The sequence below is a fragment of the Ochotona princeps genome, chromosome 6 (assembly GCF_030435755.1).
Source record: "Ochotona princeps isolate mOchPri1 chromosome 6, mOchPri1.hap1, whole genome shotgun sequence".
Lineage (NCBI taxonomy): Eukaryota > Metazoa > Chordata > Mammalia > Lagomorpha > Ochotonidae > Ochotona > Ochotona princeps.
This window is the reverse complement of record NC_080837.1, coordinates 24,967,372-24,979,482: the sequence shown is the minus strand read 5'-3', so window position 1 is coordinate 24,979,482 and position 12,111 is coordinate 24,967,372. Positions and strand designations below refer to the sequence as shown.

Sequence of the window (12,111 nt, the reverse complement as noted above, 5' to 3'; positions counted from 1 at the left end):
CTATGAATCAGACTCCACTGTGGAAACTAATCCTTGAGTCACGATCATAATATTCCACTGGCATCCACCCCAGGGACAAGGTATTCATTTAAGAGTGCCACTCTTCCATGAGAAGGATGAAGCATGGAGTAGCGCCCTTTCTTCATTGTACTCATCACTTAAGTACCCTGCCTTGGTTATCTGTCTGGGCAAAGCTGTCTCCTCACCCCAAACTATCAGGATTCTGCAGCTATTGCTACAGCATCCAAAGGGGTCCTTGATGTATTCGTCAACTTCATAAATATGTATTGTCCATTTTGACTTAGGCACTGTTCAATGGCTATATAGCAGAAAAAAGACCAAAAGTCCCTTATTTAGGGAATGATTATCTCATAGATCAGAGTAAGAAAGACTGCCTAGAAACTTAACTCCTCCTCAAGAATCAACTCTAAAAAATTTACATCTGCCTGTCTACTTGATACACCATTCCTAGATCTCTATTTTCAGCTTTTTTTCCCTGTCATATTTCTTGGTTTTCATTTTTTACCTGAAATGTTGAATATCTTATAAAGCTTTCTAAAATTAGGCTAAGTCACAAGTACCCACAAATACTACTAAAATGCAGTCATCAGTATGCTTTCTCAAGTGGTTGTAAAAAAAAAAAAAAACAGTGCTTAAGATTTTCAAGTACTGATTTATACTTGAAAAGTTGTATACAAAGTTAAGAAGCAAAGGGCCCGGCGCAATGGCCTGGAGCTGAATTCAATGTGCCAGGATCCGATATGGGTGCTGGTTCCTATCCCAAATGCTTCACTTCCATTCCAGCTCCCTGCTTGTGGCCTGGGAAAGCAGTTGAGGACGGCCCAAAGCCTTGGGACCCTGCACCCGCGTGGGAGACTCAGAAGCAGCTCTGGTTCCTGGTTATGGATCAGTTTAGTTCCAGCTGTTGCAGCCACTTGGGAAGTGAACCAGCAGATAGAGGATCTTTGTCTCTCCTCCTTTCTGTATATCTGACTTTCCAATAAAAATAAATAAATCTTCAAAAAAAAAAGCATTACAAACATATATAATTGGCCTTTAAACTTTCTCCTAATAAGCTATCAAAAGGACAGCTCCTAATTAAGCATCGATTATATATGCTGTTTCCATTCATTCCATAAGGCAATGAAAAACTTACATATTTTTATTTAAACAATTCCAAAACAATATATTATTTTAATAAACTACATTTAGGCAATGATTTTTAAAATAACATAAACAAGAATTAGTCACTATCATGAACTAGAGATCCCTTTAAGTCGAGCAGCATTCCTTACAGACCAGTATTTGCAAAATTTTCAATGAAGTTAAAAGGTAATCCTGGAGACTTTAAAAGTAAGAATTTTTGTTATCACTTCTATCGTAGTTCTTTAATAAGTAGGCAACCTTGCCTTTGGAATTTTAATTGTCTAAATAATCTCTTTCATATTACATGGCTTCAATCAAATACTAATCCGGATGCCTAAATGGATTTAAAACTCTGGAAATTGGTTTGGCCTTGGCCTCAAGTATACTTGTGGTCCTAAAATAAGAAAATCAAAATAAGAAAATTTTTTTATTTTCTTCACAACAAAAATTTCAGTTCTCTGTATATACAACTGGCATCTGAATTGGATGCGTATGTTTTTAGTGATTTTTCATTTTAACAGTGCTTCAACTATGAACTGCATTATGATCTTTAACAAGAAAGATTTTAAGCCTTGCTTCACAAAGTATGTTTGGGGAATCAGCAACAATGGTGTGATCTGCTAGCTCATTAGAAATACAGAAATCTCTGGCCCCTCTCCCAGTCAGGCAAACCAGAACCTGGATTTGAACAAGATCCATGGGTTATTTACATGCTCTTGAAAATCTGAAAAGTCATGGGGCCAACAGACATCTTAAAAAGTCCTTCATAAAGCATTAGAGGCAATCCATACACAAAAACTTGAGAGAAAAAGAGAAAAAAAAAGAATTAATCCTGGATGAGATTATATTCACTATATAATAAAATATTAGACATTCTGCAAGATGGAACAAAAGCTAAAGAGCTGAGAGTACTTTCATACTTAATGAGCAGAACTTACATGTATGTCTAGTAAAGGCAGATAAAACTGATGAACAGTTCTATGCTTATGTGATACTTCTAAATAAAGAGAAGGCCTACCCTCTTTTTTCCTTATTTATGTCCTGCAGCGTGATGAGACATGCCAGGGATGTGCTGATTCAAGGTACTCTTTGCTGTGACGGGCACCTGGACTGTCTATACAGTATTCAGACTCCGGGGCTGGCTTGGTGGTGCAGTGAGTGAAGCTGCCACCCGAGATGCTGGCACCCCAGACTGGACTGTCAGTTCAACTCTCAGTTGTTCCATACCGGATGCAGCTCCTTACTAATTCTCTTGGGCAAAGTAGCAGAAGATGGCTTAAGTACTTAAAGTCCTGCCACCCACAATGGAGACCCAGATACAGGTCCAGGCTCCCAGCATTGGCCAAGCCCAGCCCTGGTTCTTTTAGCCATTTGGGGAGGGAACCAGTGGATGCAAGATGTCTTTCATTCCGCCCCCCCCCCCCCACCCATGTTCATCTGCCTTTCAAATGAACAAAATAAATCTTTAAAAAAACCACCCTAAACCCAAGATATACACAGAGGCTAGCTGCTTGCCCTTCTAAGCACTCAGATTTGCTGCTCCAGATGCATCTCAAGAGAGTGGTCAATTCTTAGCAAAAGTGGAACTGTTCCCATGTTGATAACCTCCCCCAAAACACCTCACAGAGCTGGAATGACGCTCCCCTTTGTTTTTCTTCTATCTCTAAATGTCTGTCTGGATTTGACCATGGCCTTCTAGTCTCAAACAAGGACAAAGAAAGGGTACTGAACCAGACATGTGAGCAATACTCCAGGTATTTGTGGAAGTGTTGATGGGGCAAGCATCTCTCCTCCACAGCTCACTCGCTCCTCCTCCTAACCACCTTCCTGACCTCAACATGTCGCCTTGCCACACCCAGGGCCTCTGCCAAGGCCCCTCTGTCGACACCGGCTTTGGTTCTGGCTTCTGCTGGTCTCTCTTGTTCTTAGGGATCCAAAATGTGACGCTAGGGAGGACCCAGGAGGGCCAGGCCTTAAAACAGCAGCACACGGTGGGCTCGTCTTGTAAGAAGGCAGTGAGACAGACAGAGCTCTTATTCTCCAAGGAGTTTCCAGGAATGAGGTGAAAATCCTGACTTGTTCCCTACCTGGGAGCACTATTTGCTTTGTCTTATTTATGGTGGGGAGGGGACTGAGAAAGTCAAAGACACGCTGTCCAAAGTGAGTTGTGAGTATTTATAGGTTGTGCCAAGTTTTCACTTTTAATTCTCCGTGTCCCTCATTAGATACTGCTGAATCTCCACTTCTGCCCTCACTGGCCTTTCATTTACTCTGTGAATTCCAAGGTGAAAAAGCACATCACCATGACCTCTTTATCTCTGCCTGGAACAGACTTACTCTTCTTATAGGAAGGGACTTGTCTCACCCATTTATGGTCACCTAACTAACATCATGTCTTCTATATGATGGCCCACCTTGCAAGGAATCTATGGCATTAAGCAAGCAACCCAACTTTACTCCTTACTTCCCTCCTTCTACCTGGCTTCCCATCTTGTCCCTAGTTTACTCTTGCTAGTATCACCAAGGATCTCTTAACCACTATGTCCAGGGGACACACAAGCTGTCTGTGGCATTGTATGCTGCCTGCGCCCTTCTCCCCTTCCTTCCTACCCCTTCCCTCCAGATCACGTGGCTCCTGGCCTCCCGAGGAGCTCTAACTCAGTGCCTCGCTCTGTCTTCTCTTACCGCATCACTAGAGTTGTAGTGGTCTGGGGTTCTGTCCTTCCTTCCCATCTCACTTTGTACTTCCCCTTGGTGAGCTCATCCTCACCTAACGCTTTTCTGCTCCCAACTCCCAATCCACCCACCCAGCGAATGCTTCTTTCTCAAGGTCTGGCCCTTGTCTCTCCAGGGGCCCACTACATCGCAGCCTTCTAGCACAAACCTAACAGCAGGAGACTGCTCCTCCTTCCCCATGCGGCTTCCCCTCCTCAGCTCCCGTTGTCATTCACTCTTTCACCCACATTAAGACATTTTTATTTGTTTCTAATCCATGGTGTCACCCAAGTTTATCTTCTAAAGACACAAAAATGAACACTCTAGGTCCGGCACAGTAGCCTAACAGCTGAGGTCCTCGCCTTGAATGCACTGGGATCCCATATGGGTGCCGGTTCTAATCCCAGCAGCTCCACTTCCCATCCAGCTCCCTGCTTGTGGCCTGGGAAAGCAGTCCAGGACGGCCCAAAGCTTTGGGACCCTGCACCCACGTGGGAGACCTGGAGGAAGTTCCTGGATCCTGGCTTCTGATCAGTGCAGCTCTGGTCGTTGCGGTCGCTTGGGGAGTGCATCATTGGATGGAAGATCTTCCTCTCTGTCTCTCCTCCTCTCTATATATCTGACTTTGCAATAAAAATAAATAAATGTTTTTTAAAAAGTGAACACTCTACACTCTGAAATAAGGTCTTCCATCACCTAGCTATCTTTGAAAAACATTTATTTATGTATTTATTTACAAGCAGACATGGCCTGAGAGAGCTTCCATTTACCGATTCACTCTCCAGATTTCTGTAATAGTCAGAGATGCTCAAATCCAGGAACCAAGAATTTCATCTGGGTCTCTCATATGTGTGGCAGGGACCCAACTTGGGCCATCTTCTACTGCTTTCTTAGACACAGCAGCAAGGAGCTGGCTCAGAGGCAGATAAGCAGGGACTTGAACCTGCTGCTCTGGCATAGGATGCAAAGGTGAGAGGGAGCAGCTTAACCAGTGGGGCAGTGTGGACCCTGGATGTCCCAACTACTGTCTGTCAGCAGGAGACAGGCCCCTTTCTCTCCAGCAGAAGGGACCAGAACTAATGGGAGTCCCAGCCACTTGCAGGCCTCATCTCCTGGTCCTCCCAACCCCCGCTGCTCTGAGTGAGTGCAGCCGTACTCATCTCTAGCCCTGCCTGTGCTGGTGCTCTCACCGAAAACAGAGGTTCTCAAGAAGGGGAACGTGTCAGGCAATGTCCGGAGCCATTTTTCAGTTGTTACTCTGGTGAACAGGCGTGTTACTGGCACTGAGTGGGTAGACGGCAGAGGTGCTGCTGAGCACTGCACAGCGCCCAGACAGCCCCTCTCAAGAGATGCGGCCAGTCCCCCAGTCTAGCAGTGCTGAGACGGAGAAGCCCTGCCCTCTGTTCATACTTTCTCTGCCAGCTGAACTTCAACAATTCCAACACCACCTCCTCTGTGAAGCCTTCTTCTGCTTACCGGTTCCTCTCCTCCAGCAAAACACTGTCAGATCTTTCCCATATCCATCTCTATTTTTGCACATTATGCTGAAAACAAAGACTTTTGTGGGGGGAGGGAGGCTGTCAGCGTGTTACCCAGTAAAAGGCCACAAGAAGGGACTTGCCCTGAAAAAGACTTTTATTCTTTTTTTTTTTTTATTCCCAGCACTTGGGACAGTGCCTGATATTTAAATGTGTGATAGACACATGAACCTAAGCAGCTAGATCCTACAGAGAATGCAAAGTATTTCCAAGTACAGCTCATGAACCTCCCCCAAATTAACATAGCTCCTCAGTTCCAAGAAATCCACAAATAATACTGTTCACCAAATTTCTAAGGCTGGTCATTCACATTTTATATCAGTTTTAGAGTCAGTATTAATAAATTCCATTTTAATAGAAAAGATCAAGTGTTGTTTAAAATAAACTCAACCAGATGTCTCTGAACATTCTGCTAAATCTAGTAAAATAATGACCAGAAAAATAATGCAGCACTAAAATTAGTATAATTCAAAGCACTTATTTTAGGAATAAAAGCCAAATAAAGAAAAAAGTAATATGTATAATCTTGAGATTAGTGTTCAGATTTTGGAATCACTGAAGCACATATTTGGACAAAGTTCTTCTAAGGTTTAAGCACTATTACCGCCTCAGGATTAAGTAACAGATAAAGAACACAACAGCTTTGTAACAAAAGTATAAATATGGCTCAAATGGAAATGTGCATATGAGCAATGAATGAAGACATGCAGAAATTCAGGCAAAATGCTATAAAATACTAAGTGTGAAGTCTCCATGCAGGCTAGTAGTATCATACAGGAAACTCAGAAAATAACAGATTAAAAACATGCTAACAGGGTAAACTGTAGTCTACTGCTGTAGACTTTAGAAATCTCAAAAGTCACAATTCTGTAAGCACCTTACTTATGTAAAGCACCTTAGCTCCTCAACTGGTTAAGCAAATAGGGCCCAATCTCCATTTTCAGGTCAAAAGCTATGACATAGCCTTGATAAAAACCCTGATCTTCAAATTAAGGCTCACATCACCCCAGGCCAGACATTGTTCTTTTCCTGGCTTTGCCTTCTACAGAAACACCGATGTCCAAAGACGAGACTCTGAAGTCTCACCTTCATGCTAAGCTGTAAACACAGAACCCAGCCTGTGTCCCAGACACAGGTAAAAGTTCTCACTGAACATCAAAAAATCAGTCATTAATGAGCTGTTGATTACAGACGAAACTTGAAACTGCACTGCTGCAGAATGGCAGCCAAACACACAAGAAAACAATCCGTGGACCTCACAGCACTTCAGAACCCAGGGTCTCGGAGCAGAGCAGTGATTTAATTTCCCGGCTGCTGGGTACAGATAGCTGACATTACTAAATACTACTCTAGTATCAACTTGTTAGCTCTGAGTCCAGACTCAGCAGATCAGAATACGGACCCAGACTAACTGGAGACATGGGAAATATTTTGGGAGCTGTTTATTTATAAGTGAGTTACAATATACCACTATAATTAGATTAATATATAATCATTGATAAACACAAGATTATTTCTAAAACCCTATTATTGTTGCCACTGCTATATTTAGAAAAAAGCAATATTAGTGTGTTCCTCTTAAAACAAGTCCTTGCTTTACTACTTATCAGAGCAATTTGTATCTAGCACAAAATGAACTTAAGTGTCACTACTATTTACAGTACTTTTACAAGGAGGATTTGTTTAATGAACATCTAAGAGAGGACTAATTTAAAGTTCTTCAGCAAAAGTGAGTATGTCTTCCATGCTTTATAAACCAATAATCTACTACAAAACATAATATGTCACAAAAAAATTTAAGGTGGCCTACCTCAATGTAAATAAAACCAATGAAAAAAAATGTGTATTTCCAGCAATGCAAAAGATATTTGATTCACATTTCATAAAAACTCTCTGGAATATCCTTTTTCAAAAGTACCAACAAGACAAAATTATAATATTGCCAGAAAATCAACCAAATTAAGGATATTTCTATATGTACTTCACATTAATTATTCCCGGTAGATTATTTAACAAAAAGCACCAACAAGACCAAATTATAATATTGCCAGAAAATCAACCAAATTAAGGATATTTCCATATGCATTTTACATTAATTATTCCCAGTAGATTATTTAACAAAGTATAAAATAAGTTCATAATACGTACTAGGCTCAAACAGTCTACTATTAGTATTTTTCTTAACCATTTCTTCATTTTTCAGGGAAAAATGCTTGGAGAAATTATAATCTTCTGAAAACCGATTTTCTAAGTGGAGCCAGTAATTCTAAATAACAGATCAGAATTTGCAATCTGACCTTTTATTTCATCTCCAACAAAGACTGTTGCCTATACTAATGTGTGGGCACTGGCAACAATGATTAATTTTATCACATTTCTACAAACAGAAAACAAACTAGCTATTACTTAACACTGACCTAAAGGATTTTTTTTCCTGTTTAATCTTCAATACAGATACTACATGTTACATAAACATAAATAGGTATATTCATTCCCACCCTCAAAAAACATTATGTACTGTTATCTAGAATAGGGTTGGTCAGGAAAAAAAATTATAAATTTCCTGATTCTAGCTGGAGCTTCCCAATGCGGAAAGTCAAAACTCCACTTCTGTTTAAAATACTTTAAATAGTTCGGAAAAACCATATTATATAAAGGGTTGTTCTGGCTAGGATTCACAAGAGTTAAATTGCTAGTATAATAAAGCAAACTTGTCAAAACAACAAATAAGGTAAAAGTCTGTCAAATGCCTAGCAAAAGAAACCAAACTCACACTAAGAAAACTTAGAATTTAGTATTGCTGAAGAATTGAGTTATATTTTAGCAGGCAGTATTCACTGGTGGCTAAAGAAAAATAGGATGGAAACAAAATCCCTGTGGCTGGGGCATATACAGATGCAGAGGCCACGTATTTCTCCTTGGCTTTAAACTTGCAGCCTGGTAGTTTTTCATCAATGCTCTTACAAATACATGCAGTTTAGAGAAGTCTTCCTTCTACGGTCCTCTGTAAGATGATCTTCACATTTTATGTAACACTGGCTTACTATTGTACGCCAGCATTTGATGTTTTACTTACTTCACAATAATAAAAGAGGGGGGAACACCACAGTAGTACTCTTGCAAGCAGGAATAAAATAAGGAGTCAATGACTCAACTATTATGCCACTGGAGGAAAAAACTAAACCCAGATAACATGTTGTAAACTAGACTGCTATTCAATAGTTGCTATTATGCCACGGAAACATTTTATTGCTTACATCATTTAGAAAAGGGATTTTCAAAAATATGTATTCTGGAAATTGTTAAATTATTAAAATGAAAAAAACCATTAGAGAATCTTTAGCTGGAAAAACATAATGTTCATGACTATAAAATACTTGCTAGCTAAAGATCAGGAAATGCTGAGTATAGCATATTTTAACCAAATTTATCTGTAAGCTATTCCAGTATAAAACTTTCATTTAGCAAGACCAAAGGAAACTTACCTTACAAGAATTGGACAGTTCATTTATGAAATCTCTGTTGTTGTCTCTTGAGAAACCCTCAACCTGATCTTCATTCCTAGATGCAAACTTGATGAGCAACTGAGATGGTCCCCCCTTAGAACAATTGTGTTGAAGGCTGGATAAACAGGAAATACTTGGATAAGTTCCTCCCAATGAAATACTCCTTTGTAAAATGGCATGGCTTTTGTTTGTCGGGGAATTTGGTCTTTCCAACTCTCCACTGATATTTACTTGGTAATCTGCATTTAGGGAGGATGGCAAACATACAGATGTCCTGGACCTGAGCTTGGGCATGCACTCTGAATCAGAGTTCAGCTCGACTTCCGACATCTCTGCTTGACAATCCCCATCTGCAGTTTCACCATCTGCTGTGGTTGCCTTTGGTTGTGTGAAATGCACTGAAACGCAAGAATATCCTTCAGGTGACTTCTCCCAGGCACTCTGTTTGGGACTGTTCCGTGACAGGACAACTTTCTTTGGTGACGAGCCCTTCCCGTGAAGCGGCCGGATGTCTCTTACTTCTCCAGGTGTGTAGATTGTTTTAGACAACCGGAGCCCATTGACGGCTGTTGAAAGAAATCCTTTAGCACTGGTGCCATCTTCATGATGTGCCATGTCACTGGCAGACACCAGAAACTGGTGTGAAGTTTGGTAGGATCCTTTGCTTGGAAGGGTACTTGTACTTGTGGGAGATGTTGGTGGGGTATTTGAAGGACTCCTGGGAAAAATGACCAAGGATGAGCAGCGTTTGAGTGGCATTTTCGGGTTCCTGCTCAATGCCAACTTCACTGTCTCTAATCCAGGCTCCAAGTCATCCTGGACAAAAGGAACTGTACTCGTACTTCTTGAAAAAATTTCACGTGGAGTGGCATTCCTGTTTGGCACACTTCTGTGGGAGGTGCTATCGGAATATAAATTTCCACCCAAAAATGGATCGTCGCTTGATGGAAAAGTGTAACCGCTGCTGTCACTGACAACGCTGTTTGTGTACGAGCCTCCACTTGTGATACTTGCACATGACCCGTAATCACTACCGTTGCTGCTGTAAGATCCATTATCACTGGCAGGAAAGTGACAAAGGCTACTGCTACACATGGCAGAACTGCTTAAAAGGTGGCCACCAGTGCCAACATTCAGTTCATGGTCAGCCACAGCAGGGCTGTCAATGTCATTCTTCAAGACACAAGCACACGAAGACGTGTCATCGCCATCAGCTAAGACACTGCAAGATGGAAGACATCCACTGTACCTTGTTGGCTGCAGTGAAATCTGTAAACAGCTGCTCTTTTTATTAACATTTTCAGACGCAGGAGCAGATGGTCTTTCCTGAGCCTTAACACTTTCCTTGATTAATGGAGCTCCAGCAGCGTGTCTGGGAGTCAACTTCATTTGAACCACGTTCGACGCTGAAATCCGTGTTGGCTTTTGGAAGCCCATGTGGACGTGGCCATCCAAATCATCTCCCGAGGTCTCTGACAAAGGGTACGTATTGCTTCTTCTGGCTGCAAAGTGCAATCGTAAGCTTTGTGCCATTTGTTCTCATTTCCAAACATGTTAAGGGCTGGAAGTCATAACAAAGTTCTCTGTCGGGAGACAGGCTAGAAGCAGCTGCACGGCATCGCAAGAAAAAATCATTTGTGCTGCCTGAAAGAGCTGCGGAGCAGTACCCTACGTCCTTGGTAAAACATCAGATACCAGATATCACGGAGAGAAAAAGACAGCCCGGTCCTGAGGCTGACGGTTCCAAAATATCTTGAATCGCTTGTAGTCAAAATGCCCTCACTTACAAAGCACTCGATTTCCAGCGACCTTTAAGCTGAGCTCAGCTGCAGCACACTGACTCAAACAGAGCCAACCTTGTTTCAATTATACCTTCTCCAATTTGCATGAATGAGTAACACAAGAACAACAATCTTCTAGCATTTCAAGTCGAAACCGTGTTTTTTTCACCCCAGCCCTACTAAATGAACACTGAACTATGTGAATCACAGTGCCTATACTTTCTCCGGCACAGTTTAGCCACTAATATTTTTACCCAAAGGTATAGAATTACAGGAAGTTGGTAGGAATGAAACTCCATGTAATTGAGTATCTAATCAAAGATTGAATTTCCAAACAGTAGCCATGCTAGGAATCTAAGTTAAGTTAGTTAATGTAGGAAGGACTAAAAAATTGTTTAATGAGTAAATTCAAATAGTTGTATAAATGTGGAAACACCCAAATTCTGGGAGGGAATTAAACACTGAGTATGAAATCAAACAGATAAATACTTTAGCTTCCGAATATCAGTTATAAAAAGTGAAAGCTTAAAGACTATACTATATAATCAGCCTAGAGATACTGTTGTAAAAATTGAGCATAGGTCTGAGGGAAAAAAAAAATAAAAACAACAAAAACAAGCTTAAGAGAAGCTGTCACCAAGCATTTTCTCCTATAATTTTAAGCCCTTTTGGAGCCAAGTAGTACAGTCTTTAAATGATGCCGTTTATATTTTGACTATTAAAACTCTGCCAAGAAATAGCCTAAGCAAACGTTCCTTTAAAAATATATGCAGATTAGACAGAAAAGTTACACCCCAACATGTTCAGGACACACAGGATATTTTATTCCACTGTCTCTGCAATTCATTCACTTACGAGAGTGTTGTGGTAAGTAAAGTCTAAAAAGGATTTAACACATCAAATAAACACATCTCAATGCCAATTCTGTTCTGAAAAACTCACAGGAGCTCTTTGCTGGCCCCTACTGGTGCTTTGGAACAACCATTTAGTAGCTGGATATCTATACAGAAACACAAACTACACTACACATTTCTTTATATAAACAAAGCACATATTTGTTTACATTGCTGAAGACTGGCACTGCTCTACAGGTGGAACTGCTGGCGCTGATAAAACTCACACAGCAGAGAACAGTAGACTGACTGTTCCTTGAGAGGTTGTGATTTTGTAGATGTATTTTTGCTGCTTTGTATTTATTTAACCTTTATTTTAAGTTTATTAGGCAATAAAAGTTTAATATTTAAATTTCTCTCCCAAATGTCATAGACCACGCTTGGTATTCTATTTGAAAGACACAAATTTATTTTTAAATAATACTCTAGGGTATATTTAAACTCCTTACCTGAATTTTATAGCTGGAACTCCAGTAATAAATATATACTGGCTCATTCATAGGAAAGTCAAAAGTAAAATAGCTCAGTTGTT

General features: G+C 40.6%; 1 protein-coding gene across 2 annotated transcripts in view; it reads right to left on the bottom strand.

Annotated features, from left to right (window-relative positions):
* NEDD4 (NEDD4 E3 ubiquitin protein ligase) overlaps nucleotides 1-12,111 on the bottom strand; it is a 128,675-nt gene that overhangs the window by 66,018 nt on the left and 50,546 nt on the right. The window contains exon 1 of one of the 2 annotated variants that reach the window (XM_058665816.1): nucleotides 8,885-10,536. The exons of the other annotated variant lie outside the window; for it this stretch is intronic. Coding sequence (XP_058521799.1) covers nucleotides 8,885-10,438 — 1,554 coding nt within the window. The 5' untranslated portion in view covers nucleotides 10,439-10,536. Of the gene's footprint in view, nucleotides 1-8,884; nucleotides 10,537-12,111 lie in introns of those variants that run through there. 2 annotated transcript variants of the gene reach the window in all.